We start from the raw sequence: 18,431 nt of genomic DNA, 5'->3' as shown, positions 1-18,431 counted from the left end.
AAAGGTTGGACAGGTATATGGATGAGAAGAAGATGGAGGGTTATGGGCATTGTGCAGGGAGGTGGGGCGAGAAAGGGGTATTTGGTTCGGTGCGGACTAGAAGGGCCTAATGGCCTGTTTCCGTGCTGTAATTGTTATGTTATGTAACCAATTCAAGTACATAAAATATTTGTAAAAAATAGCAGAAAACATAAAAGGTAATTTTACTTACAAATTCTTCATAAATCCTATTTATTTGTTTCAATTCGTCTCTTATCTTCTTAGCTGCTCTTTCACGCTTTGAAGGTGATGTGTAGCTGACATGTCTTTTCATGATTTGTGTAATGTACTCTCTAACAAACCGATAGTGGAGATCACAGATCAGCACCTTTTATTTAAATACATAACTTTTAGTTATTGATAATAAACACTCACTTTACCATATATAAATAACTGAAATTTTTTAACTTTAGGGCAACAAGCAATATACCTGGAAATTGGGTCGCTTCATTTTCTTGAGTTTTTCGCAATACTTTTCAGCCTTGCTTATTAGCTGATCAAAATCTTCACTTCTGAACAACCACTGTTTTGTCATGAGCTTCTTAAAATATTGCTAGAAAATAAAATTTCCTGTAAAGTATTATGTCCTTGAAATTTAAAGTATTTGAAAGAATTATTGCCAACATACCGACACTTGAAGCAGAAGACCATCTGAAAGAATTTTGCTGAGTTCCTGTCCTGCATTCTTTAATTCCTTTTCCACTTTTTGGACACATTTGGCAGTGTTGTCTTGTTTAAGAGTCTCTAGGAATTCCCTGTATGGGACAGGGAAGAAGATACAGGTAATAAAATTATGCTCATTAAATAATAACCACAAATAAAAGGATAGTTTTATCTCAGGAGCTTTAGTTTTCAAGCTAGGTTTTGGAGTGCCATCTTGTGTCCATAATATTGGAACTATACAATAAGGCTGCATAAGGCTAAATTTCTCAAGGTCTTTTCTGCCAGTATTTTCAACATCTGCTGTAGTTTGCTTTCCCTTGAGGATCTGATGGAGGCATTTAAAATGACAAAGACATGGGTTACCGGATGTGGAATCAAAAGGCATTTCCAGATATTTGGCATTTTTGCATGGAGAGATATAAAAACAGGAGCTCACTGGAGTGCCATTCTGGCACCTCTATTACAAAAAAAGGCAAAATAAACAAGCAGGGAATTTTAACTAGTGAGGAATTTATTTCTTTCTTTGGCTTGGCTTCGCGGACGAAGATTTATGGAGGGGTAATGTTCACGTCAGCTGCAGGCTCGTTTGTGACTGACAAGTCCAATGTGGGACAGGCAGACACGGTTGCAGCGGTTGCAGGGGAAAATTGGTGGGTTGGGGTTGGGTGTTGGGCTTTTCCTCCTTTGTCTTTTGTCAGTGAGGTGGGCTCTGCGGTCTTCTTCAAAGGAGGTTGCTGCCCGCCGAACTGTGAGGCGCCAAGATGCACGGTTTGAGGCGATATCAGCCCACTGGTGGTGGTCAATGTGCAATGTGGCAGACACCAAGAGATTTCTTTAGGCAGTCCTTGTACCTCTTCTTTGGTGCATCTCTGTCATGGTGGCCAGTGGAGAGCTCACCATATAACACGATCTTGGGAAGTCAATGGTCCTCCATTCTGGAGACGTGACCTACCCAGCGCAGTTTTTTCGATGCTGTCGGCCTCTGTCATCTCGAGTACTTCGATGTTAAGGATGAAGTCACTCCAATGAATGTTGAGGATGGAGCGGAGACACCGCTGGTGGAAGCGTTCTAGGAGCCGTAGGTGATGCCAGTAGAGGACCCATGATTCAGAGGTGAACAGGAATGTGGGTATGACAACGGCTCTGTATACGCTAATCTTTGTGAGGTTTTTCAGTTGGTTGTTTTTCCAAACTCTTTTGTGTAGTCTTCCAAAGGCGCTATTTGCCTTGGCGAGTCTGTTGTCTATCTCGTTGTCGATCCTTGCATCCGATGAAATGGTGCAGCTGAGATAGGTAAACTGGTTGACCGTTTTGAGTTTTGTGTGCCCGATGGAGATGTGGGGGGGCTGGTAGTCATGGTGGGGAGCTGGCTGATGGAGGACCTCCGTTTTCTTCAGGCTGACTTCCAGGCCAAACATTTTGGCAGTTTCCGCAAAACAGGACGTCAAGCTCTGAAGAGCTGGCTCTGAATGGGCAACTAAAGCGGCATTGTCTGCAAAGAGTAGTTCATGGACAAGTTGCTCTTGTGTCTTGATGTGAGCTTGCAGGCACCTCAGATTGAAGAGACTGCCATCCGTGCGGTACCGGACGTAAACAGCGTCTTCATTGTTGAGGTCTTTCATGGCTTGTTTCAGCATCATGCTGAAGAAGATTGAAAAGAGGGTTGGTGTGAGAACGCAGCCTTGCTTCACGCCATTGTTAATGGAGAAGGGTTCAGAGAGTTCATTGCTGTATCTGACCCGACCTTGTTGGTTTTCGTGCAGTTGGATAACCATGTTGAGGAACTTGGGGGGGCATCCGAGGCACTCTAGTATTTGCCAAAGCCCTTTCCTGCTCACGGTGTCGAAGGCTTTGGTGAGGTCAACAAAGGTGATGTAGAGTCCTTTGTTTTGTTCTCTGCACTTTTCTTGGAGCTGTCTGAGGACAAAGACCATGTCAGTAGTTCCTCTGTTTGCGCGAAAGCCGCACTGTGATTCTGGGAGAACATTTTCGGCGACACTAGGTATTATTCTATTTAGGAGAATCCTAGTGAGGAATTTATACAGGTATATTAAATACAGACAGTGATGGAGTTATCCTCCCTCTTCCCCGCACCACCACCCAGCACTATTCTGTTCTTCCACAACAGGTACACTCGTTCTCCTTCCTCATTCTACCATTCGCTCTCAATTATACAATGCCAAATACAACATGGCGGCCACCAAGGCCAGGTCTTGAGAGTCTTCCTTGTTGCTGTTTATTTTGACACATTGGCCACCCCTGCCATAGGCGCTATTTTGCATAAATCAACCGGTGACCACCCCCCCACCCCACAGTTGTTACCCTAATGTCCCTCTATTATTTCTAACGCTGACTCTGAATACAGGGATTTTACAGAAGTAGGTGTTGGGGTGGGGGATGGGGAGAGGGGGTGATGGCTGGTGGGGAAAAAAATACCATTAATAATATTAGGATATTTGATTGCACTGCATCCCTAGGTATAAATAAAACTTGAATTTGCATTTTACCAATTTGCAGCCACTGTGAGAGTTAGAGAACAAACCATAATAGTTCATGTAAGGAGCTAAGGCAAAATGCAGGAAAAATATTTTTTGAGGATGTTACCAAAATTAGTGGGTGGCGGAAGAAAAGTCCACATCTGCTTTTAAAAATGTTATTAAAAGAAAAGAAATATAAAGTCTGTGGGATCCAAGTAAACAAGTGAAGTTCTGAGAATTGCCATTAGAGAAGAAAAAGGCCAATGCACGACAGTTGGGCCAACGAGGCCATTGACTTGTTAAGCTTTTTTTTATAGGGAGGTTGCAGGAAATAGCATTTAAACATCCAAGCTGCTAAATTTGGTCCACAGAAAAAGTATATATGTTGAGGAATGAGGATATTTATACTCTTAGCATAAAGAAGTCCTTTAAAGCACTAGTAAAGGTAAGTGCTTGTGTGAGTTTTAGTTTATCTGTGGTGAGACTTGGAATAAGAGCGGGAATCCTTAAAAGCAAAGGTAAAGTTAGGTGGTTTGTGTGAAATTGGCTAATTAACTGTGGCCAATGAAAGGAAGGGAAGTTCAAGTGGAGCAGCCACTGTAGGAGTGGCCAGTGTATGAGTGAGATTTTCAGGCAGAGTCTGAGGAAGTGATGCAGGTGCTGGCTGTGACAGAAGCCTGACAGAAAAAAGGCTTGAATAAGAAGGCATAGATGAGAGCAGATGTGGTCAGGTAAGGTCATTCTTGTTGCACAGACTGAGCATTGGGAATGGCAGCCAGGGCTGTGATATACTCTTCTTGTAGCATGAGGAAAATCAGGGACACAATAGTGTCCCTCATGACGTCACCTGCAATAGGTGCGTCCAGCCGCAGCTCCTTTCAACCTCCTTAGGGAACTGGAGCAAGTGCTGGATGATCTTCGGATCATTTGAGAGGCTGAGTTAAGAGTTACAGGGAGTCAGTCACACCTTGAAGGCAGGTAGCTGGGTGACTCTCAGAAAAGGGATAGGATATAGGCAGTCAGTGCAGGGTACTGTTAGAGTTCTGTGTTGTCTATTGGAATATATTTTGTGTTGGAAAGTGAGTTTGACTTTAAGAACCAAGGTGAAGGTGGACTGCTGTGAGAGTGGGAGACGGATTGGGCATGTGCAGAAAATGATCTAGAAATTTCTGGACTTGGAAGACAAACCACCACTGGGTGTGCTGTGGAGTGGAAGGAGGCCCAAAACATGAGTCATTGTCTGGGAGACAGCTTGGAATGTTGGACATTTTAAAAGGGAGGAACATCCCGAAGGCAGTCAGAAGGATCCGGACCAAGCCTTGGTTCCTCTCTCTGCAAGCAACACAAAAAGACCACTTCGAGATTTGAGCTCTCTCTCTCTCTCTCAAAGATCTTTTGACTTCAGTTTACCAAACAAACTGAATTTTGTTTATGATCTTTGCTTCAATTGAGATCGAAGTTTTGTGTGTTTTGTGTCTAAGGTTTTTTTTCTGTGGGCTGGTTGGAAATATAACTTAGGCTTTAATTACATATGTTATATTTAGGCTGGGGAATTTATTAGTTTTACACTGTTATAGAAATTTGCATAGTAACCAGTGGGCATTGTTATAAAAGGGGGGATTTTGAATTAAAGTTTGAAGGTGAATTTTTGTTAATAAAGTAATTGTTCATCTTTACCCCTGTGTGATATGCCTTCTTTGTGGTTGCTGGTTTGATCTTGTAACAGTACCCCTGTGACTGTTCTCCTCAATGACATATACAGATTTGGATACTGATAAGGGGGATGATTGACTAGGGTAAAGCTGCAGCAGCCACGTCTTAGATGGTAAGTTGCCTTGCAGGTGTCAGGGTCAGAGACATATCTATTTGTGCCATGGCATTCTCCATAGAAATGGTGGAGCAACTCAGCAGGTCTCACAGGATCCATACGAAGTAAAGATATAATCAATCTTTCAGGCCTGAGCCCTTCTTCATGCCTTAAAGATACTTTTGACTCAACCCCCTTCAGGCTAAAGGTTCAGAATGGGCAGAATATGTCAGATGTGTCTAAGGATTCCTGACACAGAATGTGGACAAACCAACTAGAGGAGAGGGATACTGGCTCTAGTACTCCATTATTCATCTGGACAGATGACAGACCTCATGGTTGGTGTACATTTTGGACAAAATGACCATAACTCCTGATCTTTAGCATAGCTATGGACAAGGATAGGTGTAGATAAAATAGGAAAGTGCATAAATAGGGAAGCGCTAATTATAATAGGATTAGGCAGGAACTTGAGAGAGTAAATTGGGAATAGATGTTTTCCGGGAAATGCACAGTAGAAATGTGGAGAATGTTTAGGGACCACATGCAGGATTCTGGATAAGTTTGTCCCACTGAGACAGGGGAAAAATGGAAGGGTAAAGGAACCATGGTTGATGAGAGAGGTGGAACAGCTAGTCAAGAGGAAGAAAGAAGCATTTTTAAAATAAATTTAGATATACACCACAGTAACAGGCCCTTTTGGACCACGAACACATGCCACTCAATTACACCCAATTGACCTACAACCCCCGATATATTCTGAAGGGTGGGAGGAAACCAGCGCACTCGGGGAAAACCCATGCAGGCACGGGGAGAACATGCATACTCCTTACTGGCAGCTCGGGATTTGAATCCCTGTCCTGAAAACTAGCCCTTATACAGCATTGCGCTAACCTTACTGCCCTGTGTAAAATTTAGGATCAAAAGTCAGGAAGGGCACATGAGAATGATTTGGTGGCCAAGAAGGAACTTATGAAAGGACTTGGGAGAATAAGAAGGGGGCATAAGAAGAGTTTCGCAAGTAGGATTAAGGAAAGCCTTAATGCATTCTACATATGAATGACTAGAGTGAGGGAAGGGATTCGTAGTGATAAAGTGGGGAACGTGTGTCAAGAGGCAGAGGAAGTTGGACAAGTCCAAAATGAATAGTTTGCTTCAGTGCTCATGAGGGAGATGGACCTTGGTAAATGTAAGGTCAGTGTAGAACAGGCTGATGTACTGGAGCATGTTGAAGTTAAGAAAGGGGAAGTGCTGGATATTCTTAAAAACATTTGGATAGATAAGTGTCTAAAATCAGATGTAATATACATCAGATTACTATATTAACCGAATGAAGAGAATACTGTGGCATTGGTGATAATCTTTGCAACTTTCCTGGCCACAGGAGGGGTACGAAAGGATTGGAGAATGACAAATGAATCCCCCTTGTATAAGAAAGAGAGGCAAGGGAGAAAATTGCTGGGGGCTTGACAAAGATCCTTGTATCCTCATGAACAACTGGTAAGGTTCCAAAGGACAGGACCCAATGAATACAAGAATATGTATCATGTGTAAGCAAAAGTTTTAGTTTAACTTGAGCATCATGTTTGGCGCAGACCTGCCCTCTGGTGTTCTTATTTAGGAATAAGTTGAATACGGTAGATTGTTAAAAATAAAGAGAAAATATGAGACATGGGAACATTGTGGATGGACAGGACTCAGACAATTGTTTGTGACTACAATTCCAAAACAATTATTCAGTCATATTTTAAAATTTATTTGGCGAGGATGTCATTGTCAGGTCAGCATTTATTGGCCATCCCTATTTCTTGATAAGCTGCCACCTTGATTTGCTCATTTTCAACCAGCAACTATGATTAATACATAATTTTCTTCTTTGGCTTGGTTTCGCGGACAAAGATTTATGGAGGGGTAAAGTCCACGCTGCAGGCTCGTTTGTGGCTGACAAGTCTGATGCAGGACAGGCAGACACGGATGCAAGGGAAAATTGGTGGGTTGGGGTTGGGTGTTGGGTTTTTCCTCCTTTGTCTTTTGACAGTGAGATGGGCTCTGTGGTCTTCTTCAAAGGAGGTTGCTGCCCGCCAAACTGTGAGGTGCCAAGATGCACGGTTTGAGGCGATATCAGCCCGCTGGCGGTGATCAATGTGGCAGGCACCAAGAGCTTTCTTTAGGCAGTCCTTGTACCTCTTCTTTGGTGCACCTCTGTCTCGGTGGCCAGTGGAGAGCTCGCCATATAACACCATCTTGGGAAGGCGATGGTCCTCCATTCTGGAGACGTGACCTACCCAGCGCAGTTTGATCTTCAGCAGCGTGGATTCGATGCTGTCGGCCTCTGCCATCTCGAGTACTTCGATGTTGGAGATGAAGTCGCTCCAATGAATGTTGAGGATGGACTGCCTAAAGAAATCTCTTGGTGCCTGCAACATTGACCACCGCCAGTGGGCTGATATCGCCTCAAACCGTGCATCTTGCCGCCTCACAGTTCAGCAGGCAGCAACCTCCTTTGAAGAAGACCGCAGAGCCCACCTTACTGACAAAAGACAAAGGAGGAAAAAGCCAACACCCAACCCCAACCAACCAATTTTCCCCTGCAGCCGCTGCAACCGTGTCTGCCTGTCCCGCATCGGACTGGTCAGCCACAAACGAGCCTGCAGCTGACGTGGACAATACCCCTCCATAAATCTTTGTCCGCAAAGCCAAGCCAAAGAAAGAATGTTTATATCATTTGTATGAATTATTAGTAGTACTTACCCAAAGCCAATATAACCATTGATGCTTACAATCAAGATTGGCAATCGATTTGGAGAATTTTGTGTTTTCTTTACTTCCTGATGATAGCTTGATTCAAACCATGGAGAGACAGAATGGGATTAGCACATTAATTACTTGCAACCAATATCCAATGGGTAAATAAACATAATTCTTATAATGATAATATTTGAATGTGAATAAATTCCTTAATAGGCAGAATCACACATTTAGTTCCTGGTTATAAATATTAAAAGATCACTGGTTAAATGCAATTTTTTTTTGTAATAACAAAGCAATAAAAATATAAACAAAGCACTGGCATTCTTTTCAGGGAAGCAGAATCTGAAAATAGAAAATTAAGGTAAAATCTTTACGGAGGGTTTGTCTACACCTTGATTGTTGTGTACAGCTCTATTAACAATACAGAAAAGTAGAATTGTTGCAGAAGGTAAAGTAATTTACAAAGATGATTGTGGGACTTTATTTCTGTCAGAAAAAGGCTGAAATGTTTTCCTCTGGAAAATATAATTGCCATCTAATAAAGGTCCTTATTCAGGTAGTTGATTCAAAAAAATTTTAAGGAAGTTGTCTGTACTTGTGGAATGTTATCAAATCTATCATAGAATTTTATTGCCCAGAAACTGGTCCTTCAGCACAACTTATCCATTCCATGCAAGTGGTCTAGCCAAGCTGGGTCCATTGGCACATATCCCTCTAAAACTTTCCTATTCATGTAAATGCCTTTTAATGTTACAGTTGTGTTCACATCCATCACTTCCTCTGGCAGCTTTTTCCATATACCTACCACCTCATTCATGAAAAAGATATTCCTTGTTCCCTTTTAAATCGATTCTCTCTCAACTTAAATCTATGCTCTCTGAATTTAGATTGCCCTATCCTGGGAAAAAGTCTACAATCAAGGGATCTATGTCCCTCAGGATCTGGAAGAAATCTCTACATTGGAGGGTGGCACAGCACTGTAGGTCAGGAAGTACAGTCACTGCCTCAGGGCACCAGAGACTCAGGTGCAATCCAGGTAGAATGCTGTCTGTGAGGCATTTATGGAGGACTATGTCCACGTCTGCTGCAGGCTCGTTGGTGACTGAAAAGTCCGATGCGGGATAGGCAGGCACGGTTGCAGCGGTTGCAAGGGAAAATTGGTTGGTTGGTGTTGAGTTTTTCCTCCTTTGTCTTTTGTCAATGAGGTGGGCTCTGCGGTCTTCTTCAAAGGAGGTTGCAGCCCGCCGAACTGTGAGGCGCCAAGATGCACGGTTGGAGGCAATATCAGCGGTGGTCAATGTGGCAGGCACCAATATAGGATTAGTGTAAATGGTTGTTTGATGGTCAGCACTGAGTTAGTGGAGCAAAGGACTTTTTTCTGTGCTGCATATCTTTATGACTCCATGGAATTGGAGACAACTTTTACTCTCGCCTTTTTGAGGCAATTTTGATGAAAGGAAGAAAGGGGTATGCAATTGGGGTGAGACTGGGTGGCTTGTCCGAACACCTGGATTGAATACCATGTTTCTGTGATGTAAATTCTATGTCAAAGCATTTGTGCATGATCCTATTCTCCCAACAAGAAAAAGAATAAGGGAGAGTTACATTAAAATAGTAAGGTAAGTCGATATTCCAGTTTTAAACTCTTTTAATGTGTCCTTTTGGGTTGCGTCTGCTCTCAACAGGGAAGCATTCTCAAAGGAAGACTGGATTATAGTTGAGGCTTTGACATTATACTTTGACTCCCTGTTCCTCTACTGGATTTTATCTTTTATCCTTCATTGTAAGATAGGTCCTGATACTGGGTCGCTGAGTGGCTAAACAATGTTTCAGTAGGAGCTGGCTCTCATCATTCAGATTTGCAGTAACACCTTGTGAGCAACTTTATTATTGCACTGAACCAAAAGTCGCCGGTGTAAATGTGGCTAGAGAGGTATGAAGAAGGCTACAATTGACATAATTAAAGCAAACATAAAAATTACCAGTGTATAAAGTTTGTTAATTCTTCCAGACAGTAGCATAAAACTTTCTCCCCAAGGTCCTCACTAATCTTGCTCGATTCTTTCGTATATTCATCAATCATCTGGAAAGTTAAATTGGATTTCAGATTCAGAGTCAACAGACATGTTACATTAGCCATCATTTGCGTTTATGATTTTTTTTTTGGAATGTCACACTTGTCTAATCACAATATTGGAAGCTGCTAATCTTTCGTCAGAACTGAACTGGACAAGGTCGAAAAAGATTAAATGACAACAGGCAAATGTTTGCTTGCCCTATTTACAGAAAGTTTTTGTTGACAAACCTAGGGTTTACTGCTCCTCACTTAATTACTCTGTAGTAGGTGGAAGTTGGTTGCTTCTCCAATCAATGCCATGTAATAATGCAGCTGTAATAAGACACTACAGGATTGTGATGATGTATTTCCAAATCAGGTTAGTACATGACTTGGAGGAGAGCTTCCTGGTGGTGGCTTCCTAAGCTCTGCTGCCTTATCGCCTGTCATTCCAGGCAGTAAAATAGACCAAAATGTTCATGAAAAAGACTTTTCTGGTTCAACTGGACTGGAAATAGTTTTTGTCATGTCTAAACCCTACATCTGCATCAGTGTCAGGTGATTAGGTTAGTTTTCTGATGCGCCATCAATTGCCGCAAAAGACTGAGGTTGTGAAACTGATAGGCTTTTATTGACTATAGACTGGAGTAGCAACCAACTTCATTGACTGATCATGGCAGGAAGAGTGGGGAGCATGCAAACGGGTTATGGGTAGGATCGGTCTTGGTAGACATGTCCAGCCGAGAGTAGGCAATCACAGTATAACAGTGGTTTACCACATTCACCTCTCCTTTTTAAGATGAGAAAGAAAAGAAAGCAAATATATACTCATGTACTTATTTTACAGGTCAAGTCTTTTGGGGATCTCCTCTGCCATAGCGAATGATGTGGTATGGTTGGGGAACAGCCATGGTGCCCTGAGCATCCTGTGGGGTTGGCCTGTTATCACCGGTTATAGTTCTCTGGGGGAAGGAACAGGTGAAGGGAGGAGGGAGTGTGGTGCTGATGCATCATAGGTGACAACAGTTGCCGGGGGTGGAGCGGGTTTGGAAGCAAGTTCAGGGACCCCCAAGATGGCAGTGGGGGAGAGGGTCTGTTGGTAGTCGATAGTGGTTGAATGGGCACCCGATGGTACCAAATCACAGATCGAAACCATGTCCTCGCACCCATCAGGGTAGGTCACATAGGTGTACTGGGGTTTGCGTGGAGGATGTGGACCCTCTTGACCAGTGGGTCAGCCTTAAGGGCCTTTCATGCCAGGCCTCCACCTGGAGGCCGGCTACAAGCATGGAGGGAAAACATAAAACTTACCTTTCACGGAGCAGCCCTAAAAGACTGCTCCTACACTACATTCTTGTCGAGCAGTGCCTCGTAGCGCCCTCCAGAGCTGATGGAGGTGGGGTGACTGGTGCCATAGCACCACCTGTCATAAATACACAGCAGTGAAATGGCCATCTTCCCTATTGTGTTTCTCAGAACAGTTCCAGCTGTGTGGGGGATTATGGGTAGAGAAGACGGCCATTGCTCTGCCGCATTTTGAGCCGCACAGAGCGGCCCTGACGGCCGAAGCAGCCTGGTGAGGTGCTGGAACAGCTGGCATGGCTGTCGCAGCCCACACCAATCACCCCCTGCCCCGATGGCCCTGCCAGCCACCCCTGCCTTGACTGCTGCTGCCAATTGCCCCTGCCTTGAGGGGTTAATAGAAGCAAAGAGATGAGAGGGAAAATGGGTCACAGGCTGACGACGTCATCAATCAGGCTTTTTCTTTGCATGAAAGGGTCTTTAGATTGCCTAGTGTGCTTCTGAAGCAGGACCGTTACCTGATGTAGACTTGCTAGGGAAGGCAAACATGCAGTCATGAGGCGATTGTTAGTGACTGTACATAAGAGCAACCAGAGTGGAGAGCATCTGGGAGGACCTCTTTCCAGTGGGAAACAGGGAGGCCCCATGATCTTAGTGCCAGGAGGATGGTTTTCCAGACCGTGGCATTCTCCCTTTCCACCTGCCCATTCCCTCTGGGATTATAGCTGATGGTTCTGCTCATGGGGATGCCCCTGGCCAGCAGCTACTGCCGCAGCTTGTTACTCATGAATGATGATCCCCGGTCACTGTACCCAAAGAGTGTGAAGACATTGTGGAGGGACTTGATGACTGTAGCCATGATCATGTATGGGCAGGGGATGGTTTAAGGGAAGCAAGAGAATTCATCAACAATGGTAAGGAAATAGATGTTCAGATTTGAGGAAGGGAGAGGCCCCTTGAAGTTGTTGCTCAAGCGCTCAAAGGGGCAGATAGTTTTGATCAGGTGCACCTTGTTAGGGAAGTAGAAGTGTGGTTTGCATTTGGTGCAGACTTCCTCAGTGGAGTATGGTAGGTTCCGGGCTTTGATGAAATGGAAGAACCTAGTCCGGGGTGGCAGAGGCTGTTGTGGAGGGTCTGCAATTTATTCATTTGGTTACTGGCACGTCTTGTGGGATAGGGCAACTGACGGCTTGTTAAGTTTGCCAGGATGGTATAGGATATCATAATTCTAGGTGGGCAATTCAATTCTCCATCTGAGGATTTTATCATTTTTTATTTTGCTCCTTTGCTTATTATTGACATAAAGGTGACTGCCTGCTCGTCTGTGAGGAGGTTGAATCGCCTTCAGTGGTATACTGCCTCCATGATGGCCTGGGCCTCCTTTTCGACTGAGGAGTGGCAGACTTCAGGCCTTTGGAGAGTGCATGAGCAAAAGGCGATGAGTCTGCCCGCTTGGTTGAGTGTGGCAGCCGGGGCAAAGTCAGATGCATTACCTTCCATCTGGAATGGTGTGGACTCATCGTTTAGGCCTTGTTAACTTTTATATGAATATTAGAAAAGGTTGCAATTTTTGCGTGTTAACAGTAAGGGATTTAAATACAACTGAACTTGAAATTATTGAAAACACGTCGCAGACAAACCCCTAACTGAGCCTACAAGCGATTATATAAGTGAATAAGAAGGAAGTCACTAAACACCCAATGACTTAGCCTCCACAACTGCTTGTGACAACAAATTCCACAGATTTACCACTCTCTGGCTAAAGAACATGAATAGCTGAAGAGGCTAGAGGAGCTATTTCTTTTGCGGTGTATGCAAATACTCAGAACATTGAGATATTTACCTTACTTATATCAGAGACAACATGAGAATGATAATAACCCATAATTATTTCTGGTTCATTGCCTTCAGATTCAGACCACTTTTCTTCATCAACCTTCAGTGCATTGTTCATCCACTTTGGAATTGTTAACTGCATTTCAAAAGTACAGGAGTTTTATTAAAAATTTTATAATTATTTCCCATGAATGTAGAATGGTACAAGAGAGGAACCCCCCTTGCAACCAATGATGTCTGCACCAAACACAATTCTAAAATTTAATGTCAGCAATTTTTTTGACTGATATTGAGAAAATCCACATAATTCCTTTCTAATTCATTTGACATGTTTTAAATTGGATTGTTGAGGTGAATGATGTGCCCGTGCATTGCTAGAGTATACATTCATATCTCTCATTATCTTAATTGTGCACACCCTATGCAGTTCACTGAAATGTTACAGAATCCAGACACTTGAGAAGCAAGTTTCTACACGAAGAAAAGAGGCTTGAAAATTAGCAATGAAACGGAGAAAAAATGTATTGAAGTAAATTAATTGGTGAAGCAACTGGCAAATATGAATTGATAGAAGATGGTGCAAGGTATTTTACTTAAACATTATGATTTGCATATTAAAATACACAATTGTTATACTTGTCCCCATTTCTCTTGGATAACAAAAATCTGTCAATCTTTGATGGAAATTATGAATTAAAACAGCACCCCCTTGTAGTGATAGAGTGCTACCAACAGGAGGAGTTGGAGATGGAGTGTGTGGCATCTGGTGAATGTTGCATCTCGATGGAAGCCTCCATGAGGTCTGGTCTGTGTGTGTTCTGTCTTAGTACTGTTTACTTTAGTTAATAAATCTAGTTGTTTAAAAAAGAACCTAAGTTTCTTTATTGTAATAAAAGAAACATCACACCCCTTACTTTTATGTTAGGTTCTCTCCAGAACAGCCTGGCTCAGATTGTGTAGTCATGTTCCTTTCATGTTAGGTTGAAGGGCCTGCTACATGCTGTACTAATCTCCGTGCCATGTTAATTTCATAACCCTACTCTGAGACTAACTCTTCAGAAAGTGTTAATGGTATTCATACTTTGATCAATTGAGACATAATAGAGACTGAGCAGGCTGATTGACAATGCCTCTTCCAAAAACACAAAATTCCTCTTAAAGACCATATTATTAGTTTTTCCCAAATCCAATCACAGTGAGACCAAATGATTCTTGCCCCATTTATTTATTGAACCAGCAAACTCTCCTTTGGATTCAGGGTAATTATCTGAAAGGAAATTGTGTGGTGTCATCTAAGTGAAGGATTGGATCTGAGAACAAATCTTTCTGTGAATTAGGCTGCAACCAAGATGTGGATGTTGTTATGCCAAATGTGAAAGGATCTCAACCAAAAATGTATTGATCTTTCTGTACCTTTTGATTTTATTCAGTTATAGTCTATAGTTCAATTAGATCAGTTTAAAGATGCTGTTCATCATTTATTTCATACCTTCAGAGTCTCAATGTACTTGTCCATAACATTCATGATAATCTTTTGGTCTAACAATGGACCAAGTTCCTCCACATTCACTTCTGGTGAAAGATCAGGATGGCTCATAACATTCTCACTGAAACAAAGTAGTATATTTCAGACACTTAATTATTACAATTAATGTAGTATAATAGTGAAGTACTGTGATCCATGTGAAGATCACAGCTCAATAATTACAGCACTTAAATGTCAGTTTCTGCTCATTATCTGACCTGAACATTTCCAGAATTTTGAGATTTTTTTTGTTTCTAGCATCTGCAGTATTCTGATTTTGTAAAATAACTCTGGTAGTTCCATTACTAATGTACTATTACTGTCGTACTATGTGTACAATAACATTAAATAATTAATAAAATGCCACCATGACAGCACTGATAATCTGGCACCAGAGATGGTTAACTGAAAAACAAATTACAACTTTAAAACATGTTCATTTGGTTGAAACGACTTTGGAACTTGTTGAGGTTATTCTTATTTATTATTTTAACAATTGTGAACATTGCCTGGTTTTGCATCATGAATATTGAGTGTGAAATTAGTGTTGATTCAGAATTGTGGATAATGAAGTAAAAGGTAGAATGTGGTCATCCAATGAGGAAAAATTAATAGAAAGAATTGACATGAATATTGTGCACATGAAAGCTATAATTGATATGGAAAAATATAAATCGGCATTATATTGTAAAGTAAATTTATTGAATCTGCAAGAATGCAAGTTTACGTTTTTATGGCAATGAGACTTTGGGGAAGATTCATTTAAGATTATACAAATTTACTGCTTTCTCTCCCTTGTAATATCCTGTCTGATAATGTTCTGATGGAAGACCAATAACTTTAAATGTTAACACTGATTACGGTTTCTCTACTGATTTGCTGAATATTCCCAGAATTTTGAATTTTTACTTTGGGTTTCCTGTAATTGGATGTTGTAGACTAACGATAATAATTTTGTTACAATTATAATAATCTGAGCCACATCATGTTGCACTGTTTTCAGCCAGAGGAAGAATGATTTACGCTCGTATTACTTCTGCAAGATTAATGATGACAGTATTATATGTGATTCAAGCTAAATTAAGACCAGAGGAGCATAAGACATAGGAGCAGTCATTTAATCTTAAATGAATCCATTTTCTCACTGAGCCCTACTGCCTGGCCTTCTCCCCATTTCCTTTGATGCCCTGGCAAATCACGAACCTAACAAACACTGTCTGAAATACACCCAAGGGCCAGGCCTCTACAACCGCTTGTGGCAACAAATTCCACAGATTTACCACCCTCTAGCTGAAGAAATGTCTACGCATAGTGATTCCAAGCAAACACCCTTCAATCCTGAAGTTGTGCCCTCTTGTCCTAGACTCTCCCACCATGGGAAACAACCTTTTTATATCCTGTCCATGACATTCAACATTCAAAATATTTCAATGAGATCCCCCCTCATTCTCCTAAATTCCAACAAATACAGCCAACAGTTGTCAAATGCCCCTCATATGATAACCCTTTCATTCCTGGAATCATCCTAGTGAACCTCCTTTGAACCCACTCCAGTGTCAGCATATCTTTTCTGAAATGAGGAGCCCAAAACTGCTCACAATACTCCAAGTGAGGTCTCACCAGTCCCGTATAAAGCTTCAACATCACATCTCTGCTCTTATATTCTATCCCTTTTGGAATGAATGCCAGCATTGCATTTGACTTCTTCTCTGTCTCAACTTGCAAGTTTACCTTCAGGCTATCCTGCACGAGGGCTCCCAGGTCTCTTTGCATCTGGGTATTTTCAAATTTATCCCCATTTAAAAAATAGTCTGCTTGTTTATTTTTTTCTAAGTGCACGATCAAACACTTTAAGACATATTTCATTTGCCATTTCTCCACCCATTCTTCTAATCTAAGTCCTTATGCAGCCTCCATGTTTCCTTTACACTACTGCTCCTCCACCTACCTTTGAATCATCTGCGAACTTGGCCACAAAGCCATTTGTTCCATAAACCAAATCATTAATATACAACATAAAAAGAATTGGCCTAAACACCAATCTCTGTGGAACACCACAGAATATGATCCTTGTATTCCAACTCCCTGCTTCCTGCCAATCAGCCAATGCACTACCCATGCTATTATATTTCCTGTTTTACCATGAACTCCTTTCTCATTAAGTAGCTTTATGCACGTCACCTTGTCAAGTGCCTTCTGAAAATCCAAATTCACAACATCCACTGCATCTGCCTATCCATCTTACTTGTCACCTCCTCAAAGAATTTCAATAGGTTTGTCAAACAATATTTTCCCTTAAGGAAACCATGCTGGCTTTGGCTTATCCTGTCATGTGCCTCCAAGTATTCTGTAACCTCATCCTTTACAATCTACTGTCATCAGGCTAGCTGGCCTATAATTTCCTTTCTGCTGCCTCATTCCCTTCTTGAATAGTGGGATGACATTTGTGGTTTTCCAGGTCTATGCCAGAACCTATTGATTCCTGAAAGATCATTACCAATGCCTCCACAATCTCTATTGCTTCTTCTTTCAGGATCCAAGGATACAATCCATCTGTTCTGGAAATATTATCCACCCTTAGACCTTTCAACTTTCTGAGCACCTTCTCCCTTGTTATAGCAGCAATTGCACTCACTTCCCTTCCCTGTTACTCTTTGACATCTGGTATACTGTTAGTGTCTTCCACAGTGAAGATTGATGAAAAATAATAATTTATTTCCTCTGTCGTCTCTTTATCTCCCATTATTATTTCTCCAGCGTCATTTTTTACTTGTCCTATATCTATTCTCACCTCTCTTTTACTCTTTATGTATTTGAAGAAGCTTTTTTTAATTCTCTTTGATATTATTTGCTAACCTACTTTCTTACTTCATCTTTTCCCTCCTTATGAGTTGTTCGTTACCTTCTGTAAAAACTTTAAAACTTCTCAATCCTCCATCTTTCCACAAACTTTTGCTTCCTTGTCTGCCCTCTCTTTTGCTTTCACATTGGCTTTGACTTCCCTAGTCAGCCATGGTTGTGACATATTTCCATTTGAATATTTCCTCCTTTATAGTATGTATTTATCTTGCACCTTCCTCATTTCTTGCAAAAACTGCATTCATTGCTGCATTGCCAACTTCCCTACTAGTGCCCCCTTCCAATCTACTTTGGCCAGTTCCTCTCTTGTACCACTATACAGATAATTCCCTTTACTCCACTGAAATACACATTTGACTTTAGATTACTCAAGGTGGTATGTGAATGGAAAGAGCTCAGTAACCTCAAGCTAGTACTTCAGTATAAAGGTATCTATTGGATGAATCATTAAACCAATGCCACATATGCCCCCTCCAGTAAATGATCCCATTGTAATATTCAAAAGGACATCTAAGGAATTATGCAGAGTGCTTGACCAATGCACATTGCTCAGATTATGATTTGTTGGAGTTTGCTGTGTCCACGTTGGTTGCCAGATTCCATGCAAGGGAAATATCTCAAGAGTAGGTTGCTTGGTTCAAAACATTATGAAATTACCTGTGGTCCTCAAGGATGCTATGGAAATTGCTAGCCACTGTTTCTTCCCCTCCCCCTCCCAACTACGTTACACTGTGGGACATCAGTTAAATACTGAAATCCAGAAGTTGTTACAATTCTCTGCTCCTTCACAAGGTGCACCCATGGGCAATCTTGTACCAGCACAACCTCCAGCAATCATGCTTTAGAGAAGGTGCAGGTGCAAAGGAGATTTACCAGGAAGAGGCCTGGCCTGGATTGGAGAACAAGAAAATGCTATGAAGTAAGCTTGACCGAGCTACGGCTTTTTGGATCGACAAAGATGTGATTAATAGAGGTACATGAGGGGTTTAGATAGGGTAGACAACTGGCACCTTTTTCATGTGGCAACAATACCCACTGTTAGAGGGCATCTGTTTAAGGTGAGTGGCAGAGGAAAATTTAGGAGAAATGTCAAAGGTTAAGTTTTTTTCCCCCACA

At 41.8% G+C, this 18,431-nt stretch overlaps 1 protein-coding gene across 2 annotated transcripts in view; it reads right to left on the bottom strand.

The window, feature by feature from the left end:
* The window catches only part of LOC138753460 (exocyst complex component 3-like), a 36,539-nt gene that overhangs the window by 9,529 nt on the left and 8,579 nt on the right, over positions 1-18,431 (bottom strand). Inside the window, exons 4-10 of one of the 2 annotated variants that reach the window (XM_069916475.1) lie at positions 14,421-14,538; positions 12,939-13,067; positions 9,720-9,820; positions 7,738-7,824; positions 668-794; positions 470-592; positions 212-367 (exon numbers count right to left, since the gene is read on the bottom strand). In XM_069916475.1, the coding sequence (XP_069772576.1) occupies positions 212-367; positions 470-592; positions 668-794; positions 7,738-7,824; positions 9,720-9,820; positions 12,939-13,067; positions 14,421-14,538 (841 nt within the window). The remainder of the gene's footprint in view (positions 1-211; positions 368-469; positions 593-667; positions 795-7,737; positions 7,825-9,719; positions 9,821-12,938; positions 13,068-14,420; positions 14,539-18,431) is intronic. The other variant, XM_069916476.1, reaches the window with a different exon arrangement.

Source organism: Narcine bancroftii, chromosome 2 (genome assembly GCF_036971445.1).
Source record: "Narcine bancroftii isolate sNarBan1 chromosome 2, sNarBan1.hap1, whole genome shotgun sequence".
NCBI lineage: Eukaryota > Metazoa > Chordata > Chondrichthyes > Torpediniformes > Narcinidae > Narcine > Narcine bancroftii.
Note: the sequence above shows the minus strand (reverse complement) of the source record. Positions and strands in the feature narration are given on the sequence as shown.